The sequence below is a fragment of the Perca fluviatilis genome, chromosome 11 (assembly GCF_010015445.1).
Source record: "Perca fluviatilis chromosome 11, GENO_Pfluv_1.0, whole genome shotgun sequence".
NCBI lineage: Eukaryota > Metazoa > Chordata > Actinopteri > Perciformes > Percidae > Perca > Perca fluviatilis.
In genome coordinates, this window is record NC_053122.1 from 19037901 (window position 1) to 19061024 (window position 23124).

At 41.7% G+C, this 23124-nt stretch overlaps 1 protein-coding gene and 1 long non-coding RNA gene across 3 annotated transcripts in view; one reads left to right on the forward strand and one right to left on the reverse strand.

Moving 5' to 3' along the window:
* The window catches only part of LOC120568770 (macrophage mannose receptor 1-like), a 35204-nt gene extending 20862 nt beyond the window's left edge, over positions 1–14342 (forward strand). The window contains exons 22-32 of the mRNA XM_039816472.1: positions 6045–6175; positions 6299–6337; positions 6897–6947; positions 8183–8285; positions 10618–10850; positions 11456–11621; positions 11969–12136; positions 12225–12341; positions 12571–12729; positions 13602–13637; positions 13725–14342. Of these exons, the coding sequence (XP_039672406.1) occupies positions 6045–6175; positions 6299–6337; positions 6897–6947; positions 8183–8285; positions 10618–10850; positions 11456–11621; positions 11969–12136; positions 12225–12341; positions 12571–12729; positions 13602–13637; positions 13725–13978 (1457 nt within the window). The 3' untranslated portion in view covers positions 13979–14342. The remainder of the gene's footprint in view (positions 1–6044; positions 6176–6298; positions 6338–6896; positions 6948–8182; positions 8286–10617; positions 10851–11455; positions 11622–11968; positions 12137–12224; positions 12342–12570; positions 12730–13601; positions 13638–13724) is intronic.
* The window catches only part of LOC120568774, a 69674-nt gene continuing 54324 nt past the window's right edge, over positions 7775–23124 (reverse strand). The window contains exon 3 of one of the 2 annotated variants that reach the window (XR_005640781.1): positions 7775–8086. This is a non-coding gene — a long non-coding RNA (uncharacterized LOC120568774). Of the gene's footprint in view, positions 8245–23124 lie in introns of both variants that reach the window. The other variant, XR_005640780.1, reaches the window with a different exon arrangement.

Below are 23124 nucleotides of genomic sequence, written 5' to 3' on the forward strand. Positions count from 1 at the left end.
GGCGGGCGGCTGAGTTCTGGACCAGTTGGAGTCGGTTGATGTTGGTAGAGCTGATGCCGAGGGAGAAGTGAGTTGCAGTAGTCCAGTCGGGGAGGAGATGAAGGCGTGAATGGAATGTCTTTCAGCGCGCCGGGGTGTGAGAGAGGGTCTGATTTTGGCGATGTTGCGGAGGTGAAAGAAGGAGGTTTTAATGACTTGACGGATGTGAGGCTCAAGGGAGAGGGTGGAATCAAAGATAACGCTAAGGTTGCGGGCCTGGGGAGATGGGGAGACAATGGTGCCGTCGATGGTGAGGTGGGGTTATTGGTTTTGCTGAGTGTGGATTTGGAGCCGATCAGAAGGAATTCTGTTTTGTCGCTGTTGAGTTTGAGGAAAGTTGTGTTGCATCCAGGTTTTAATAGCTGACAGACAGGAGTTGATGTGGGAGAGGGGAGGATTGTGGGGGATTTGGTGCTGAGGTAGATCTGGGTGTCGTCAGCATAGCAGTGGAAGTTCAGGTTGAAGTGGCGGAGTATCTGACCAAGAGGGAGGATGTAGATGATGAAGGGGAGGGGCCGAAATCACGGAGCCTTGGGGAACACCTTGGTGACTGTGGCTGTGGCAGAGGTGTGGTTGTGGAGAGAGATGAAATGGGATCTGTTGGAAAGGTAGGAGTGGGCCAGCTGAGTGCAGTACGCGTCGATACCGAGGTCTTTGAGTCTGGTGAGCAGGGATGTTATGGCTCACAGTGATCGAAGGCTGCACTCAGGTCGAGGAGGATGAGGATGTTGAGGGGAACCGGTGTCAGCAAAGGTGAGGAGGTCGTTGAGGACTTTGAGGGAGCGGTTTTCTGTGCTGTGTGGGGGCAAAACCAGATTGGAGAGGTTCGAATAGGTTATTGGCAAGAAGATGGGTTTGTAGTTGTAGAGGCGCGACTATGCGTTCCAGGGTTTTAGACAGAAAGGGGAGGTTGGATATTGGGCGGGGTAGTTGTTGAGAGAGGAGGGATCCAGACCAGGTTTTTAAGGATTGGGGTGACAGCGGCAGTTTTGAAAGCAGAGGGGACAGTTCCAAGGGACAGTGAGGAGTTGAAGAGGTTAGTGAGGTAGGGGCATAGGACCGGGAGGCAGGACTTCAGAAGTGGAGTAGGGGGGGGTCAAGGGAGCAGGTAGTGGGTTTGGAAGAGCTGATGAGTTTGGAGATTTCCGGGAGGAGTGACTGGGTTAAACTGGGGAGAGGAGGAAGTGTGGAGGAGGGGTCGGGAGGTCTGGAGGGATGGAGAGAGGAGGGTCCAAGGTAGGTGCTGGAGTAGATCCTGGAAGGTCAGATACAGGGGATAGGGATTTGTAAATGAGATTGATTTTGTCAGTGAAAAAGTGGAGGAATGAGTTGCAGAGATCCGGAGTAGAGGTAAGGAGGCTGTTGGTCCGAGGCTTGATGAGGTTGTTCAATGTGGAGAAGAGGGTTCTGGGGTTTTGGCAGGGGTCGGTGAGGATGGTGGAGAGGTAGGCAGATTTGGCAGCAATAGGGGGGCATCTTTGTAGGCGATGAGATGGGATTTATAGGCTTCATGATGGACTGTGAGGGATGATTTCTTTGTCAGACGTTCAAGTTGGCGGCCAGTTTGTTTCATTTTTCGAGTGCAGGTGTGTACCAGGGTGAAGAGGTGTTAAAAGTGACGGAGTTTTGTTTTGAGGGGGGCCAGGGTGTTGAGGGAGGTAGACAAGGTGGAGTTGAGGTGGTCTGTGAGGTCATCGGGTGAGGTGAGGGTTGAGTCCAGGTGGAGAGTGGTGGAGAGCAGGTCAGAGAGATGGGTGGGGATTGATAGATTTGAGGTTCGGCGGAAGGTGATTTCTCTGAGGAGGGGGCGTGGGGTTGGAGAAGGGATGGTGAACCGTATCAGTTTGTGATCAGAGAGGGGAAAGAGGCATGGATGGAGGTCGAGCACTGGTTGGTTGGTGGAGCAGACCAGGTCGAGGATGTGACCTTTTCATGGGTGGGGAATGTGACATGTTGGGTGAGAGAGAAGTTATCCAGTAAAATTTTGAATTCTGATGAGAGCTTGCATGTGGGGGAGTCCATGTGGATGTTTAAGTCACCGAAGTAGCAGCAGGCGTGGAGATGAGGCTAGTGTGAGGAGTTCAGTAAAATCAGAGAGGAAGGAGGGATTTGGTTTAGGTGGCCGGTAAATGAGGATGACTGTCATGGAGGAAAAGAGATTTTGAAGACGAGATATTCAAACGATGATACTGAGGGGGGTGAGTTCTGTGATCCGGAAGTTCTGATTGAAAATGATGTGAGGCCACCTCCACGGTGGGCGGGGGTTTGCAGATGTAGTTGTACAGGGGGATGCTTGGTTGAGGGAAAAGAAGTCGTTGGGTTGTTGCCAGGTTTCGGTGAGCAGAAGGGAAGTCAAGAGTGTTGTCGAGGATTAGTTCATGGAGGACAGGGGCTTTATTGTTGACCGTCGGGTGTTGAGGGGGGCAAAGTTGGCATGGTGAGAGGGTGGTGGGATGGGGGCAGGCTGGAGAGATCTGAGGTTGTCCCGTTAGCAGTGCGTGTGGTGGGTTGGGGTGTGGGGGTATTGCAGTTGAGGGGGACAGTGAGCCGATTAGCAAATGTTGGAGAGTATGATTGAGTGTATGTGAAGTGGGAAAGCACTGTAGTCCGGTCCGGGTTTTCTGTGTAGCCTGATGATGCGTTCAGCCCTATGTGAACCAGTGGGTGAAGCATCAGATGACGTGGGACAGGTGCAACGGTGCAGGTGACCAGATGGATGGAATGGATTGTCCGTGGTGGAAGAAAACAAACTTGCGGCGAGAGCTTCTGTGGATGTAACGGCGTCGACGTAGAAGTCCGAGCTGTTTGATGACTGGGATGCAGGATGGAATGGAGTAGTTGACGAGTGGACCAGTTGCAGAGTTGAATATTTGATCATGAGCCGGAGGAGGGACGGAGAGCTCCTGATAGTGGTTAGCCGTGGGCTAGGAGCACAGAGGTGGAGGTGGAGATGGATGAATGAGGTGATTGCCAAAATGATCCACAGCATGACCCGGGAGAGGAATGTCTAGTCTTGGTGCGCCGCATCTGGTGGAGGTTGCCTATGGAGGAGGTCAGCAATCGGGTTAAGCCGAGCAGCTAGGATTGCGCCGTTTGGTGAACGGGGGCAGCTAGCTAGCGCAACCGACGAGGCAAGAGTCGGTCAAGGAGCCCGGGAACCAGCAGAGAGACTGTCCAAGGTAAGAAATTACAAGCAAGAACACAAACACAAGAGAATAGCAGACGAATAGCAGATGAATAGCAGACGGAAGCGGCGAATAACCAGCGTAAGCGCGTCCTCCACGTCGGTTCGCTACAAATGTGGTGATTTGTATCCATTTAACTGCTAACTGCTGGTGGAGTTTGTGACTGTTAAATGCCGACCATTCTACATTACACACTAATTCACGGCTGTGTTTATGCTCGGTGTTTACAGCCCGCACGCGCTAATGCTAGTATGCGTTAGCTGAACTTCCGGAGCAGAAAAATGTGTGTGTACTAAATGTAGCCTGTTTTCGTATGTCGTTTTTATATAATTTCGTTTTTATATATGTTAAATGTGTAACACCACTTGAGTCACAATGAAAAACGTTGTTCCGCCGTATATGGTTGAAATGACAATAAAACACGCTTGAGTTGAGTTGAATGCCTCTGTCGGTCTGTCAAGCAGTAGGCGTGGCTTGGGAGTGGACTCAAAGCAACGAAGCAGGTGCATTCTGGGATTTGGTGTTTTTCATCCATATAAGACCAAAACACATTTTCTGGCTTTTCTCGGCCTAGAAGGCACCAATTTCAATTTTTTTTTCACATTTCTACTACATAAGTGACCCAATTTAAAGATATATTCAGCTTTCCAGCGGTGAAATATTCCTTTAACTTATCATTGCACTTACAATAACGAGCGTAGCTGTCCTCAGTTTAGGTCATCCTGTACGTTTCATCTCCGGTTTTTCCTGCATTCACCCTGTGTGTTTGTGTGTGTGAAGGGCCGGATTAACAATTTCATGTGCCCTGGGCAACAAGATTCAAGGCCCCCCCTTGGAGTAAAAGTAAACCATTGGCTACTGCATGTAGTTGCATCACAATCAATTATATCAACATTATATGTTGATGCACTACTATATATTCTTGTTATTTTAACAAATGGGCCTCTTCCTCCCTGTCATCTTCATCCTCCTGATCACTCTCTGCCTCTGTCCCTCTCTCTGAATCTACAGCCTCCTCTTCCTCCCCATCATCCTCATCCTCCTGATCACTCTCTGCCTCTGTCCCTCTCTCTGAATCTGCAGCCTCCTCTTCATCCCTATAGTCAATTCTTCCTTTCCCTCTTTCACTTATTTCTGCATATCCGTCTGTGGTCTTCTCCTGCTCTGACCCATCTGGTCACTCCAGTTTCCTGCCTTCTCCTTCTTCATTTCCCTCCTTCTCTTCCTCCTGTGCACTACTCAGAATTTGAATACAAATGATCGGTCTCAGCAAGCACTGTGTAGTGTGTTGTAATGTAACGCCACCGAAACGGCGACCCTCTAAACGTTATGAATTCAAACATGCCAGTTTGTAATATTTTGTATTATGCTGTTCTTGTTTTTACTAATATCAAAACTAATCAAAGGGCAGAAAGCTCTTAGAAATCACAAGGGAGGCTTTACCATACATTACAATTTTAAATTAAATGTGTGTTTAAACTTCACCTGGGGAAACTGACTTCACTTTCACATAGGCTCGGGGTGCAGCTCAGTCGATCCAGTCTTTGCCAGGATGCAGCGCCACCACACCGCAGCAGACTCGCTGTGACAGACCGTGGTAAAGTTGGTTTTATATTGGACGTTGGATATTCGCACATTCGAAAAAGCCATTATTCAGCTTGACCTTCCAATATAAAACCAACTTTACCACGGTCTGTCACAGCTCGTTCTCTCCTCGCTTGCTACCCATGAAGCTACAGACACTGTTTTTGACGTGATTTAACATAATATTTTGATGGAACGGGTTGCAAAAATCTGCATATAATTAGGAAAGTAAGGACTGCATTTATGGGATCTAACATAATATTTGACGGAGCCCAGGGCCCCTTAGATGTCCTGTGCCCCTGGGCAAGTGACCAGTTGGCCTAATGGTTAATCTGGCTCTGTATATGTGCCCCGACCGCTGCAGAGAACCGACAGGATTTAAACAGCAGCATCTTTCAGCGACTTTAGAGTGAAAAAACGTTACAGGGTAAATTGATGTTAAAATGAATACAGGTTGGCAGGACGATTTGAAATGTTTTGCACGGGCTTTCGCTTACGTTTTGTTGGTAAATGTGAGATGTTTGAGTCACACATGTCTCGTCTTCATATCAGAAACAAGGACATGACTTTGGCGACATAAGTGTGTTCCGTCAACCTGTTCTCCGCATGGATGTGTTAAGAGGTTCTCACTCCCGCTTGGTCAGTGGCTCTCAGAGTCACATACTGACTCAATATCTGGCACGTGGGACTGTTGTGATTGGTTAAAGTCACAGGAATCTCTGGTTATTGGTCAAATTTGCAGTAAAGTTGCGGTGATAGGTCAAAATTGTGAGTCACACCAAATTCACAGTGACAGGTTGAATTTGTGTGAATTGTTGCGATCAAAACATTGAGAAATCCTGGAGGGACTGACTATACTGTACTGCACAGTGCACCTTCAAAAATACAGGAAATACAAAGAGCCAAACAGCACATGTACTGTATGTGTTTTATGTAGGGCTGGGTATTGTCAATGATTTCCCGAATTGATTTGATTCCGATTCACAAGGTCCCGATTAAATTACATTTCCAATTCTATATCAATTAGGTTAGGGAAATTTTGCTTGGATATAAAATTGATGCTAAAAGAACTTATGCCGTAAATTGTACAAGCAAGAAGCAACCTCCAAATACTTTTTATAATGCACCTGGTTAATGTTTACATTAGGAATTGATACCCAAATAGGGGGGGAACATTTTTAAAACTTTCATGCAAATATCTGATACTTGAATTATTGTTATCGGTTCATTTTTCAGTGTTTTTGATGACTCAAATGGCTGACACACCTGCTACTACAGATGTTTGGATTGGTTTGCGCAGAACAAATACACGTGAATTTTTTTGGACTGATGGGCGACCGAGGCGATATGTCAACTTGGATTTAGCAGTAAGTGGAAAGAATCTTAATTGTGTTTTAAAATTTGTAAGTGGGTGTGTGTAGCACTGCCGATAATTTGTGTGTATACACATGTGACACTTTGTTTCTCTATTGTCTTTATCTCCATTTTAGGAACGCCGTATATTCAATCTATTTGGATCAAGATTTCTGGTAACATCTTTAAATTTAACTTGAGGCCTAACTGTGTATAAGAGTGTATGCAACAAGTAGCTGAACCATCGTGGTTAGAGGGTCACGGCCCGGTGCATACAGCCGCACGCAGTAGACACGGTATGTAGATTGCTGCAAGTAATGCATTATGTGAGTTCTGCTCGGAAACCTTTAGCCGTACGCTGCTAGCAACATGTGCTGAGTTTAGCACAACAAGCTGATCGGCGTGCGATACTCTGACAAGCTCCTATGAAACGCAGGAGCTGAAAGACCCGTCTGCGGGTTCCCTGTCAGCTACGACAGCAACGGAGAGAGAGTTGCATATAAGCAAAGAGGGTGTGCCCATTTCTTCACCTATGTAGGGTATATGAATGAAAACACATCACATATGCTATTTAATAGCGTACAAGAGTTCTTTTTGTTTTGTTTTATAGACTATTGTCTTTTGGAAAAATGTTTTAGTGTTGGAACAGAGTACTACAGAAATGTTTGAAATGTTCCTTATTTTTATAATGAAAATGGTTTACTAAAGTTGCAAACATCTGGGTTTACATTGCAGGACCGAGAGGGTGCTCACAGATTTTCTCAATGGCTACATAATCAACAAGAGGTATGACGTTTTTAAAACTTTATTGTAAAGTGAAAAATTCCTTATTTTGTCATGACTTGGAGAAAAATGACAGAAAATCACATTTGTCTTTACATGGTAACAAGTCAAGATCTTGACAGCTAAAAAAAAAAAAATGGAATTCCAGGATTTGACTGAGGCTCCACACTGTGGCAATAAAATGGAGGAGGATAATACAAATACAGTATTCATATTAGTATTATATTAAAATATGACTTTATCCATCCATCTATTTTTCCATTCATCGGTCCTACCATCTATCAATCGTGAGGTTGGAGGGTTAGGGTCTCATCAGGTTTGTTGAAGTTAACTTGGGAAAACTAGTCTATGTAAAAGTAGGGCCTTTCAAATTAAACATGTGTGCTACAACTGCCTTCTATTCAACAGAGGCATATATTGACCTTGGTCTTTATATGAGTGAGATGTCGTTTAGGGCTTTGACTCTGAACTTCGTTATTCGAATATCATTTGAATATTTAAAAAAATAATGATATTCGAAGGAATATTAGGCAGCCCTTAAAATTCTAACCTGTCATGGGCATTATATTTTGTAAATATGGGGCTGCTCCTCACTCACAACAGAAAAGAAAGGTGACTGTTTCGGCGGCCACAGGGGAGAAATACATCGCATGCTCGCTGGACAATCCTGGCGACTTATTTTTTTTTTCTACAGAAAGTCCCCAGATTTGTCGCTAGTCGCTTTTGTGAAAAAAGGTCGCTAAGTCGGTCTGCTAAGTTGGCAACACTGCCCACACACACACACACACACACACCGGTTCAACACACACACCAGCAACACACACCAGCACCAGAATTCAACCAATCACCGTGAATTTGGTGCGACTCGCAATTTTGACCAATCACCGTAACTTTTCCGCAAATTTGACGAAAACCGGAGTTTCCCGTGACTTCAACCAACCCAAGCAGTCCCACTTGACAACACAAGGGTTAAAAAGGCTGACTGCTGAGGGGAAAATACAGTTTTTTTGGCGTGAAGCTTTGGTCCTGATGGACCGCGGCCTCCTGCCGGAGGGTAGGGGTTCACACAGTTTGTGTCCTGGGTGAGAGGGATCGGCTACAATCTTTCCTGCCCGCCTCAGCATCCTGGAGGCATACAGGTCCTGGAGAGACAGCAGATTGCAGTCAATCACCTTCTCAGCAGAGCGGTTGATACACAGTTTTCTCTTTTTCTCACTACTCTCTCTGTGTTTCCACAGGAACAGTGTGTTGTAATCCAAAGTGATCATTCGATTGGTATTGGGCAATGGATACCAAAGTCCTGCAAAGACACAAATGGATTTGTCTGTCTTCAAAATATTGGTGAGCCCATCTTCTGACCTTTCTCTTTGAAATGTGGTCTAAAAATGGCTTCACATTAGTACACAAGCATTGGTACATTTTTTCTTATAGTATTGATTAAGTATTTCTTAAAGTGGCTATAATCAATCAATACATTACAATAAAAATGTATTAAATTATGAAACAATGTGACAATGTTAACAGGGGTTGCTTATAGTGATGAGCCTACAGATAATTAGGGCCCGAGCGCCGACAGCGGCGAAGGCCCTATTGAAACTGAAGGAATTATTGTTTCTTTCTATTCTTTTTCCCGTCAAATGAATTGGCTTTTTGAGGGGCTTAACATATTCAAAAACTCACCAAATTTGGCGGTCGCATCAAGTCTGGTGAAAATGTACGTATATTTAACGGGTTTCGGGAATAGGCGCACAAAAATGGCTCACTAGCGCCCCCTAGAAAGTTAACAAAATTGAGCCCCTGCAGTGCGTTTAACGTAGACTCACGATACTTGGTACACATATGTAACATGTCAAGATGTACAAAAAAACTTCATTAGAGCCACACCCTAAACCCAACAGGAAGTCCGCCATTTTGATTTCAAAGTTCGAAATTAGTGCAAATTTGGCCATTTCCACGTCGTACTTTAACGAACTCCTCCTAGAGATTTCATCCGATCAACTTCAAACTCCGTCTGTGCCATCTTAAGACGTTAAAGATGAAAAGTTGTTAAAAGAAAAACTTTTCGTCATAGGGCGTGGCCGTGGCGGGGCAGCCATTTTGTTTGTTTCGCCGCCGAAAGAGGAAGTGGGTGTAACTCGAGTGTACGTTGTCCGATTACCTCAAAACTTTTCACGATTCACAAGAGTCCAACCCTGAGAACAAATAACGGCCGATATTTACTTAAAATCATAGCGCCCCCTAGTAGCAACAGGAAGTAGGCCTAAAAGTCACTTTGCTATACTTTAACGAACTCCTCCTAGAGATTTCATCCGATGGACTTCAAACTTGGTCTGTACCATCCCAACACCTTAACGATGAACGATTCGTCAGACGGTGTGGGCGTGGCGTGGCGGCCATTTTGAGTGTTCAGTGATGAACAAAGAAGTTGTTGTAACTTGAGTGTACGCTGTCGTATCTGCCCGAAATTTGTCACAATTGCCAAGGGTCCAGGCCTGAGGACACCTACAGGCCAAAATTGACTTTTGGCCATAGCGCCCCCCGCTGGCATCAGGAAATTTGCCTTATATGACAAACATCATCCGATTTACATGAAACTCAGAATGTGTGGTCTACATGTGATACTGATCCGCCCCCTATAATATGACCACGCCCACTTACTCAGGCCCCACCCCCTTTCATAACATTTGAACCGTTTAAGGTAGAGTCTTGTGTGAGGTGTCATTGAACTCAGCAGAGACTTCATTCTTCATTGGTGATGGTTTGGCCCGCCCCCTATGCTTAAGCCACCCCCCCTTTCATAAAACCTTACCCATCTAAGGTTGACCCTTGTGTGAGGTATCAATGAACTCAGCACAGACTTCCTTTTTAATTGGTGATGTTTGACCCACCCCCTAAGCTTAAGCCACACCCCCTTTCATAACTTTTGACCCGTTTAAGGTAGAGTCTTATGTGAGGTATCATTGAACTCAGCACAGACTTCCTTTTTAATTGGTGATGGTTTGACCCGCCCCCTACGCTTTTGCCATGCCCCTTTTCACAGCTAATGAACCGTATGACGTAGAGTCTTGTGTGAGCTATCGTTTAACTCGGCAGGGAGTTCCCTTTTCATTGTTGACGATTTGCGGCGTCTGAGTGCCGCGCGAATGCACGGTCGCAAGGAGCGGCGTCTGCCGGTAACCCCGACGCGCGCAGAGGCACGAGGGCCCGTCCATCGCTGCTCGCAGCTTTAATTTAGGTATTTGGTTCACTCCCGCCGCTCTCTAGCATTGTTTTTCGGCTGCAACAGTCAGTTGTTTTCAGTTCAAAAACTCTAAAAACCCACTGTACACTACTTGCTCTGCACCAAACAGCAGATAGACAGTTAGCGACTAGCTGGTAAACACAGCGGCTAGAGAGTAAGATATTTCCCCCAGGAGTTGTTAAAAACCAAATACAGAGCTAAAAGAGAGTGAATATTTTGCTTGTGCCTGGTGGCCAGAAGTACGGCGCCAAATGAAAGCTAATGTTTCTCCATAATTGATGTGCAGCAATTAAAAACAGTTTTTCCTTATCAACTAAACTGGTTACTGTATGTCAATTCTGTGTTCAAATGGCCCAAAACGTCAGTTATTGCAGGTTCTTGACTTTAAAATGAACAAAAAACTAAATGTATCTAATTTCTCACCCTAAACAGACCCATCCCTCCCAGACTCCCCTGAACCAACAACTTCTACCAACTATGTCAAAATATTTAATGACTCTATCAAGGTTGTTACTCAACAAATGAACTGGGATGAAGCCAAAAAGCACTGCGAAGGTGATGGTGCCACACTGGCTAGCCTGCGAAACTGGTGGTCACAGGCCTATGTTGAGCTGCTGGCTTTGAATCTCAACGCTCCTCTGTGGATTGGACTGAACAAAGTGCAGGTACAGTGCTGAAAGAAAAACTCTAAAATAGCCCACAGAAAAGTAACATTATTAACCTCTGCTTGCAACTACTTACTACTGTCTAAATTCCAACAAGAAGGTCTGTCACTTCTGTCTACACAGACTTGTTACAGGGTAGATATTTAACTAAAGAAATGTTATCTTTTATTTTCGAGAAAAGGAAAAACTATTTGTATTTGCATTATAGTGTGTTTCATACAATTCATCTTACATGACTATCTGTATTTAATTAAATGGCAATCTATGTACAGTAACAGTTGTTGAGCCATTTCACTCAATACCACAAATGTCAATCATGGTGGCACGAGACGAAAAGTCAGGGGATCAGTCAGAATTAATCCTCTGGGGACCATGGATGGTTGTACAAAAATTGTATGGAAATCCGTCCAGTAGTTGTTGCGATATTTCAGTCTGGACCATAGTGATGGACTGACTGAGATTTCAATTTATACAGAAACACTACTAATGCGGCTAAAATGCTCTTTCAATCATTCATTGCTGTAAAAAACAGAGATTGCAGATTATTTTTCAAAAAGAAACATAATAATAAAGCTGAATGGAGTCTGATCAATTTTTCCTTTCAGACAAATGGGTACTTCACATTTACTGATGGCTGGCACATGAGCTTTTCTCACTGGGGTAAAAATGAACCAAGCGGTGACCGACCTTGTGTCTACGTAGATCTGGATGGAAAATGGAAGACTGCTGACTGCAATCGGACCATGAACAGTGTTTGTATGAGGTCTACAGGTACGTCAAAGTAGAGTAATGTTCCTCCTTACTGCAACTCATCTATAAAGGCCAACATGTCTGATATTTTAGGTATTAACCTGTAAAGGTCAAAAGACCTCATATGCTTATCAGTTTGGAACATTATTTTAATTATTTATAATATTTTAATCACTGATCAGAAGTGTAAATTATATGGATTGTACACTTTTACCTTTGTATGCTTTTAGATGTTACAAAGTGTTCTTTTATAAAATATTGTTAAATACATTAAGTGCCTATTTCAAGGCACTGGACTTAATTTGAGTAAACTATGAAAAGATCAAATTAGTTAATCCCAGTATCATCACCGTCTCTCTCAATCACAGATTTGCCACCAACAGAGTCAAGTGGTTTTCCAGGAGTTTGCCCTGAAGATCCAGATTCATCAAATACAGACCAGCATTACTTCTGGCTACCATTTAAAGGTTACTGTTACATATTTTTCACAGAAGAAAAAGAGTGGGCAGATGCATCTACTAGCTGTGTAAGACATGGTAAGTCCTTTTGTGAATGGTCCAAGATATTTTTAGGCACTAAGATGCAAGTAGCTCTCAGTAAGGACTTCTCCTTTGTTTTGTGAAGGTGGATCACTAGCCAGTATTGAAGATCCCTTTGAGCAAGAATTCATTCAAAGCAATGCAAACATCTTTAAAGACAGCCACACCTCATTCTGGATTGGCCTGTTTCAAACTCACAAAGGTACAGTCACATATGTCGGTTCTTTCATGAAAAGTAATATTCATCTCCACAGAAAGAAAAGACTTTATAAAAGAAAACCTATGATTGGTGAAAAACTAATGAAAAAAGTAGCCTATTGTTTCTCATCATTTATTTTTATTGTTTGGCTATTGTTTTCTGCAGACTAAAATATGAGCATTAAATGACACTGAAAAATATATTTTTTAAATCTACCGGTATGTATCTCCAGGGGAATGGTTGTGGTTGGACAAAACGGTCATGGACTACACTAACTGGGCTGAAGGTCAACCTGGTGATCGCAGCTACGGAGGGATTAGCACTTCAACTGGGAAGTGGAGTGCAGGCCATCGGCAGTATTCTAGACCATACATTTGCAAAACAGCCAAAGGTAAAAATGTGTTCTTTTGTTGTGTTAAGGAGGAGTTGGAGCGGAGTGTTATTACATATGCCACTGTTTTGAGGTAACTAGTCTTGTTGTAAGCTACCTCGCCATTAAAGACAAATACACTTTAAAGTTGTGAATTGAATAAATAAATTGCCTGCTGAGAATTATTTTTTGGAAATTCACCTTTATGGGGGTAAATTAACCTGCACATGCATTACATAATCCTTTATATATATACTCAATTAGAATTTATTCAGGGGGGCGTTTCACTGAGACCATTTTTCAAAAATGCCCCAATCACATTTACATATTCCCACCTGGAGCTGTTCAGTACAACCACAGTCTGATCTGCTGGCCACTGAGCAACTCCACTGGAGCAGCTGGGGTTGAGGGCGTTGCTCAAGGGCACCTCAGAGGTGGTAATGAGGGAGGGGCAAGCTTTCCCCACCCAGATTTATCCTGCTGTTCTGGGGATTAAACCACAGCCTTCCGGTCACAAGCTCGCTTCTCTGTGTCAGATTAAGCCATTACTCTAGCGGTGACTTGGCAGATAGACATGGCAGACTACTATGAAGTCGGATTAGTCTCAATATTAATGAATGCACACAAGCTGCACTTACATGATTGGCTGAAAGGTAAGCAGCCATCTGACTGGCTACAGATCCCTGTTAAAAAAAAATGCATTTGGGAATTGAGCCATGGCATGGGGGTCTCAAAGAATGCACACACAAATGCAGCGAAGTTCACACAGGACAAAAATACATGTTTACGAAATACAGTCATGAGGCTTCAGAAATGCCGTGTTCGTTGTCTTCCAAAATGACGCTATACACCGAAAAAACAGTCATTATCACATTTCCCTTCTTTCTCTCTAGTATTACCACCAACACTTCCAACATCACCAGCTGCTGGTAGGTAACACCTCTTTACCTTTTTTCTTTTACAGAAAATTGCGACAAAATTCATTTGGCTGATAATCTACTTTTTCAATCTTGCAGTAGTTGATCTTGGTCAACGTGGCCACAGACCTTTGGCAATTGTGGTGGTCATTACTGGGATTGCCATTGGGGTGGTCATTGCCTTATTCCTCTCCAAGAAGTTCAATCGTCGCTTACCCGTCAATGACACGTTAACCACCTTTGACAACCCAGTCTTCAGCAATGAGTGGTCACAGCCTAATGTGGTTGACACCAATGATCATGTAGAGAACGTAGAGGAAAAGAGCCCTGAGCCCCTTATAACACAAAAATGAACAGAATCAGAATCTAATGGTACACATACTCTTATCGAGGGCTCATGGTTAGTGGCTTCTCTTTTGCATGGCCAATGATTTCACATTCTGTTCTGAGATGAGAGGACTTGGCAATGAGTGGCTATAATGGCCAAATCTATTTAGACTGTAGGATGTCTTTATTTGGAGTGATAGTTTGAAATCATATTAAATCATATCTTTGTAATGACTAAGGGACTGGGAAGAATTCCATACACATTTTGTACTTCATTATAACTGTTATAAACTGTAATAAAATTATGTATTTTAATAATTGTTACAGATCAGCTGCTGTGTAAAGTCAAGAGTTGTAATCTGGCTAACAATAAACAAAGTATACCAAAAATGACTATCATTATTTACTGCTTTTCATCCTGCTTACAGTTACATGCAGGGTGGGAAATTAGATTGTAAAACATTCCTTGTAACCGATTGGACAGCTTTTGTCAAAGAATGCTGTTGCTAAGTAACAATGCACAATGCTTATAGGAGTTGCGTTATTTTACTGCTAATGAATCCACAACATTTCCGGATTTTGCTGCTTCATAATAAAAACATTAAAATACCAAAATAACTGAGGACTTTTATTGTGAAGAACTTAGAGGAAATGAAACCATTCACAGCCGGGGCTTTGACCACGCATATTTCCGTCAACTCCAGACTTTTGTCGAGTAGTTTTCAGCGCTAGTCCGTGACACCATGTAGCTGAGTTGAGGTACAGACCCAACAAAAATTATCGGTTAAAAAAAATGTGGCAAATTACTGTAGATTACGATTGACCAAACACAATTTTACCATGGTCTCGCAGGCATTTTTTTCACATCAGGTTTTATTTGCCTATATTAATAAAATATGTATTAATAATAAAAAATATTTTCAAATATTCAAATTCAAGAAATTCAAAATACGCTAGTGCACTTTTTATAAATTTGAATTCCGGAAAAAGTGGCTGGTAAAAGATATTTGTGGCTGGTAAAATTGGGTATCCACCAGCCACTGTGGCTGCAAAAAAGTTAATTTCCCACCCTGGTTACATGATACTAGGACTTTGACCCTGTAGTTTGTATTGTACTGCGGTGAAGAAGCAACGTATCACCACAGTATGGCGATTAACCGCAACCCCTTACAAGAGTAGCGCAAGTTAAAACGAGGATGCCGAGGGCAGACGCTTTGCATCACAGCGGCCTAGCAGCTGAGCAGACAGAGAGCAGAGAGGGCAACTCGGCAGTCTGCTAACTTGTTGCTCTCTCTACCGATATAAACTGCTCTGTTTTAGGCTACAAAACAGCAGCTGTAACGTTAATATGTCCAGCTGAAAACGGAGAAATGTCTTTGCCCTCCCTACCGTGTATTGTATTAAAAGTTACCTGTAGAAAAAAATTCATAACAATCGTAGGGCCCTATGAAATCCGTTTTATTTTTTTTCAAATTCTGTTTAATTTTTTTTTTTTTATTCCGTGTTTTCGGATTTATTTTTAGCAGTTTCGGATTTGCTTGTTTTCTTTTCTCTTCTAAGCAATATTGACCTTTAAAAACTCTGTGACACAAACTCACAATTCAGCTTTTTTATTTAAACTTAATATATTCAGCAAAGCACATTCAAAATTACCTAAATAAAAGCTAATTGGATGCTCACCTATAACAATGTTGAGGACACTGCGATCTCGGTTGTCAGAGGTTTCTTCGACAACAACGAAGATTTTCTTTCCATGGATCTCTTGCAGCACTTTTTGCATGTGCTGGTCAAAGACCCGCGGCAGGCAGGTCTGCCTGAGGCTGCTGGCGTTTTCTGGAAGCGCGCCTCCCTGCTTGCAATGTTTAACAAGAAACGGACGTATTCTCTTCATTTTCTCTAGCGGTATGTCAGCCTCAGCACACATTGCAACAAAATCTTCCACAAACTCACGCCTTGCATCTATTGATTTAGTCGTCTCAATGGTAACCTGGAGGGATTTTCCCGCTGTAGATTTAGCTTTGTTCTTGAGATGAACATTTGATTTCAAATGGTCGTTACAGGTGTCTTTTGCGGGTCCAGTCAACAGTATGTTGACAAAACTTACAAAACAGTCGTCGTCCAGATTCATAGTAGTCGTTGGGGTATTGTTCAGCCCGGTATTTAGCAGTTAATTCAGAGTTTCCTAAATTCTTTTGCCACCGTTGTCTTATCGGGAGGCGGCACTCGCTTCGACATTTTTTCCCTCGCAACAACCGTGATGTTGTGACGTGATGACGTATGGTTAATAGGCAACAGGCTGTGCCATTTGGCCACGGTTTAGGTAGAGACCTGTCTCTGCTTGTTGTTGAGACCTTTCTCCGCTTGTTGTTTTAAACTGAAAAATGAGAAAAATAAATTGTTTATTTAATATGTCAACAAAATATATGCAAATTCCGTGCAATTCCGCGTGTATAACAGAATTCCATTTTCATGTGCGATTCTGTCCGTGTTTTCTGCATAAGGCCCTATAATTGGACACACAAAACAAATCCCCCATAGGGCCGTAATGGACTATCCATTTTCTTGTGCAAAGCTGAAGTGAGGAGCAACTTAACTTTTTTTGGTAACACTTTATTTGATAGTACCAACATAAATCGTGACACAACACTGTCATAACTATGACATGACACTGTCATGAACATGTCATAAACCTCATGAACAAGTCATAAACGTTTATGACTTCTGTCATTAAATGTCATTCGGTTTTTGTCATGACAAGTTGACATTGTTTGGGGTGTCTTGATTATGACAGTTGACATTAATCAAAGTGACGTTACCAGAAGTGGTCTTGGTCATGACAAGTTGACATTAAATTTGTTTGGAATGTCTTTGTAATGACTACTTGACAAACAGAAAATCCACCTTTTTGTATGCATGACATGTTGACATAATGATTATTATAATTAGATGTGCAAGGTTAGAGACCAATTCTAGCACTTGGTCAGATAGATGTGTGACAGGGTATGTCACAAAACTGTGTGTCATGGGTCATGACACTATTAAGACCGTGTAATGGATAGATTCTTAGACCTCAAGTAAAGTGTTGTCATTAAGATATCATGGATAAGACCTGCTGTCATGACAACATTATGACAGTGTAACTAATACATATTTTGACCTCAAGTAAAGTGGTACCATTTTTATTTGTCATTAAGATATCATGAAGGATAAGACTTGCTGTCATGACACCATTAAGACACTGTAATGGATAGATTATTAAACCTCAAGTAAAGTGGTATCCTTTTACCCCCCGGTGACATGGGGCGACCCCCTCCGCCACAAATTGCTTTCTAATCTGTGGGAAACACTGCTACATTCAAGCATAATACTTATATCATTCAGTTTGGACAAAAGTGGCAAGATATGTATTTGGAGGAGGCCAAAGACTCTTTAGAGGAAATGGTAGAGAATGATTTAATGATTCACCAGAGATTACCAAACCTTCCATTTAAATTTGATGTTGCCCAATTGTTTTGTCAACTAAGCAATTTGTACTAGCACATCTCGGTATACTTTTTGACCTCTTACTCAACACTAGTGTGCTCTCAGCTTACTTCTCAGTTTCAAAGAATCCACTTCCTCTTTGAATGTAACTTTCTTTTCAAAAAGGGACATCAATTTGGACCATCGACCACATCATACTTTCTATAACCCAATACTAGAGATGCACAGATTTCAACTTTTAGGCCGATTCCGATTTTTCATTGAGTTTGAACTGCCGATACCGATTTTAGCCGATTCCGATTTCATATTTTCTAACCACTTTCCAGCACACACAAATATTTATTTTCTATATTTTCTTTAGTAGAAAATTTCTTGAATAGATAATCGATCACTACAAAACAGAACTATATAAATGACTCCTGGTGTGGGACATTCACACACATCTAAAGTGCAATGTTAGAACCATTTCCTTCTTCTCACATCCAATAGCACACTAATATATATATATATATATATATATATATATATATATATATATATATATATATATATATATATACAGTGCCTTGCGAAAGTATTCGGCCCCCTTGAACTTTTCGACCTTTTGCCACATTTCAGGCCTCAAACATAAAGATATAAAACTGTAATTTTTTGTGAAGAATCAACAACAAGTGGGACACAATCATGAAGTGGAACGAAATTTATTGGATATTTCAAACCTTTTAAACAAATAAAAACTGAAATATTGGGCGTGCAAAATTATTCAGCCCCCTTAAGTTAATACTTTAGGGCGCCACCTTTTGCGCGATTACAGCTGTAAGTCGCTTGGGGTATGTCTCTATCAGTTTTGCACATCGAGAGACTGGAAATCTTTGCCCATTCCTCCTTGCAAAACAGCTCGAGCTCAGTGAGGTTGGATGGAGAGCGTTTGTGAACAGCAGTTTTCAGTTCTTTCCACAGATTCTCGATTGGATTCAGGTCTGGACTTTGACTTGGCCATTCTAACACCTGGATATGTTTATTTGTGAACCATTCCATTGTAGATTTTGCTTTATGTTTTGGATCATTGTCTTGTTGGAAGACAAACTCTCCGTTCCAGTCTCAGGTCTTTTGCAGACTCCATCAGGTTTTCTTCCAGAATGGTCCTGTATTTGGCTCCATCCATCTTCCCATCAATTTTAACCATCTTCCCTGTCCCTGCTGAAGAAAAACAGACCCAAACCATGATGCTGCCACCACCATGTTTGACAGTGGGGATGGTGTGTTCAGGGTGATGAGCTGTGTTGCTTTTACGCCAACATAACGTTTTGCATTGTTGCCAAAAGTTCGATTTTTGGTTTCATCTGACCACAGCACCTTCTTCCACATGTTTGGTGTGTCTCCCAGGTGGCTTTTGGCAAACTTTAAACGACACTTTTTATGGATATCTTTAAGAAATGGCTTTCTTCTTGCCACTCTTCCATAAAGGCCAGATTTGTGCAGTATACGACTGATTGTTGTCCTATGGACAGAGTCTCCCACCTCAGCTGTAGATCTCTGCAGTTCATCCAGAGTGATCATGGGCCTCTTGGCTGCATCTCTGATCAGTCTTCTCATTGTATGAGCTGAAAGTTTAGAGGGACGGCCGGGTCTTCGTAGATTTGTAGTGGTCTGATACTCCTTCCATTTCAATATTATCGCTTGCACAGTGCTCCTTGGGATGTTTAAAGCTTGGGAAATCTTTTTGTATCCAAATCCGGCTTTAAACTTCTCCACAACAGTATCTCGGACCTGCCTGGTGTGTTCCTTGTTCTTCATGATGCTCTCTGCGCTTTAAACGGACCTCTGAGACTATCACAGAACAGATGCATTTATACGGAGACTTGATTACACACAGCTGGATTCTATTTATCATCATTAAGTCATTTTAGCATCAACTGATCATTCAGACATCCTCACTGAACTTGTGGAGAGTTTGTGCTGCACTGAAAGTAAAGGGGCTGAATAATTTTGCACCCCACTTTTCACAGTTTTTATTTGTTAAAAAGTTTGAAATAGCCAATGAATTTCGTTCCACTTCATAATTGGGACCCACTTGTTGTTGATTCTTTACAAAAATTACAGTTTTATATCTTTATGTTTGAGGCCTGAAATGTGGCAAAAGGTCGAAACGTTCAAGGGGGCGGCCCGAATACTTTTGCAAGGCACTGTATATATATATATATATATATATATATATATATATATATATATATATATATATATATATATATATAGTTATAGTTATATAAAAACAACAAATAAAGTATAAAGATATTTCTCAAAACACACGCAGGCCTGTTTGAACGTCAACAGTAACGTTACCTGATTGCAGCGGGGGTGTCAGAGGGACCGCAGCGTTCGCTAACGTTAGCTTCTTGTCTCAGCTGGGGTCTGATAAACAGTAAATTAATCAAAGTCACAGGGCTTAAAGTGAAAAAAAAATCCTGAGCCTGAAACTTTTTTGGAGGGGGGTGGGGGGTTAAGTCCTAACACATCACAATCAGAACTTTGCATTGTTTAGCTTTTCATAAACTCCAGGACAAGGCTCTTATGTTTAAATAACTCAGGCATGAAAACGGGTCAGGGGTGAAAAAGGTGAGAAGGATATTACCTCTCAAGGGGGCTCCGGGGGGATGCTCCCCCGGAAGAAAATTTTAAATATTCCATATTTTAAAAGCATCAATCTGATGCATTTTGAGATGCATTTTTTGCCAACAGTGTAATATTTCAATATGCACTCATCAAGTTAATTTGACTGGCAAAACAGTTAAAGTCCTTCTAACAGCGCATCGAAACAAATTCCATGTGGACTTTTTAATTTATTTATTTTTCTAAAATAGTCATATGCTAGAAATCCAGCACCAAGCCCGATTACTTTCAACCCTGTGTTAGTTAGAGCTGCGTGGCTCTTATATGATTGGTATGTGAAATCAAGTGACTCAAAAATATTAAACCGCATGCAAGTTCTTTTTATTTATTTTTTCTCACGGCCGCACGCCGGAGATCAGGCACGGTGCCGGAATACTTTAAGCCCTGAAGTCAGGGTGCCCAGTGCTATTTTCCGATAAACTGTAGCTGTCAAATTTCACTGGACCCACGTGAGTGCGGTTTTCATGTTCCAGTTGTTCAGCCTCAGAGGAGAGAGAGAGAGCGGCTGACCATTCGCCTGAGATCAGTGTTGCACGATGTTAATCATGCGGCGCCTGAGTGCATTTGACCGGCTTAAAATCGGCATATGTCAGACTGACATATGCCGGTCATGGCCGGTCACGTGAAAATCGGCCAATTCCGGTCACCGGCCGGTCAATCGGTGCATCTCTACCCGATACTAATTAATTCAACAACACAATGTAAAAAACATTTATGGTACAGAAACAATTATCATTGAGTATCCAGATAAGTGTGCTTAAGGTAGTATTTCAACATCAACTGGCTTCTTTAATCAAACACTTTCTCTACCTTATGACCATGCACGCAAGTAAGCTGAGGGTTAAGAGTATGGGCCAATGAGGACATTTGCACACAAATATTCACTCACATTCACTTATAATCACACTAAAGTATGTATGCCCACCACAGTATTTACCCTTTTATACACTGTAAACCCGAAAAAGTTACCAGAACATCAAATATGTTGAGTTTGTTTACTTAAAAACATGTGATTCAAAACTTAAAAATTTTTAGGCAACCGATTGCCTCACTTACATTAAGTTTAACTAACTTAATATATCTAAAAGTCGTGAACGTCTGCTTTTGAACAGTTACATGTTAAAATGAAATAGAAAAACATTTATAAATTAAAATAAAAAATAATTTTAAAATATACTTATATACTTTAATTGTATATTAAATAAATAAATAAATTTGAGAGATTTTTAAGAAGAAAAACTCAAAATTCTCTGATCCTATCCTTCCAAATGTGTTCCTGGTCACTTAAACTAACACGCCGACTTAATGGGACTTTGTCTTATTCACCGTATCCTCCAGAGTTAGAGAAGTCCATAAATACCCTTCTCATCTCAGTGTGTGTTGTAACATCTGTCTGACGCACCCACTGCTAGCCTAGCTTAGCACATGTTGTACAAATCACAACATGTAAATAGGAAAATGTTGGCGTTATTTTGTCACTTATTAGGAGCATAGATGGAGCCAGATACCTCCAGGATCTGTGCTAAGCTAGGCATGGGTGCGTCAGACAGAGATACAACACGCACAGAGATGAGAAGCGCTGTGTATGGACTTATCTAACTCTGCGGGATACTGTGAATAAATCCCAATAAGTACCCTTTTTTTCCCCACAAAAGGGGGTTTTTTCCTACTTTGGCTGGTCCTCGTGACTTGTGCGACTTGTATATCAAAATATATATAATTTAACATGTTTTTAAATGTTAATTCATACTGAACACATTACCATCTACAGCCGCAAGAGGGGTCTATGCTTGTGACAACTAGAATGCTGCTCCTAAAGACAACTGAGAAAGAGAAAAGAGATAAACTGCAGGTAGTAAAATATGCAGCCGAAAACGGTAATCGAGCAGCAGAAAGAAAGTTTGAAACAAGGGAGAAACTTGTGAGGGACTGGCGAAAAGGTGACTCTTATGCAATGAAGAAAACAAAGAAAGCTAATCGGCTAATCGCGGGCTGAAAGCAAGATGGCCAGAGCTGGAGGAACGAGTCACATATGGGTGCTTGAACAACGTGCTGCTGGGAGAGGCTTGTCAACGGTGCAGTTAGCTCGCTACGTCCGCCACTCGGTAGTTGTTCTGTGTGCTATTGTATAGTTTAATAACTGTTAATGTGTTACGTTAACATACCGGACACCTACCGTATTCAGCCTGTTGTTCTGGGTGCTATTGTGTAGTTTTGGATTTTGTGAAATACATTTCTAAATAAATGCGACATATAGTCCGGTGCGCATATATATGTTTTTTCCTCTTCATGACGATTTTTGACTGATGCGACTTATAACTCGAGGGACTTATAGTCCGGAAAAAATACGGTAGGCATGTTTCTTTAAGGCCCTAGGAAATAAATATTTATCACACATTTCTGATATTGACCAGACAACTAATCAGATAGTCAGGAAAATAATCGGAGTAATCAAAAACAATAATACCAAAATTAAATTATCGTTTGTTACAGCTATAAAAAAGAAAAAACACTGCTTTTGGCTTCCTTGCTAATTCCTCAGTAAGGCGACAGGGCAGCAATTTGGATGAAATTTCAAAAATTCTATAGAGTTTAAGAACATTTTCACTTAAAACTCTAAAATGTAAATGTTTTACAAACCATATCAAATGCACAGTGAAATGTGAGTCATCTTGCGCAGCCCACAATGGTTAAAAAACATTAAAACATACAAAACATTAGCGTTACTTTTGCATTATATTAATGAGAACAAAGGCATATTGTGTAGTTTGGGCCTATTGGCTGAACACCTGCAGTAGTGCAGTAACTTTTGAGGCATTATTTAGACAAAAGGAGATAACTTTGAACTAGCCTTTTATAATGCTTTACCCTGCAGCCTTTTTTCAGATGAGTTTCTACATCATTAATTCATTCTTGAGGGTCTGCAACCTCGGGGATAGTTTACCACTTTCTAGACCAAGTTAAATATTTTGAGTGAATTCAAAATTGTTGGTCAGTGCTTTGGGATAGCTGAGGTGCA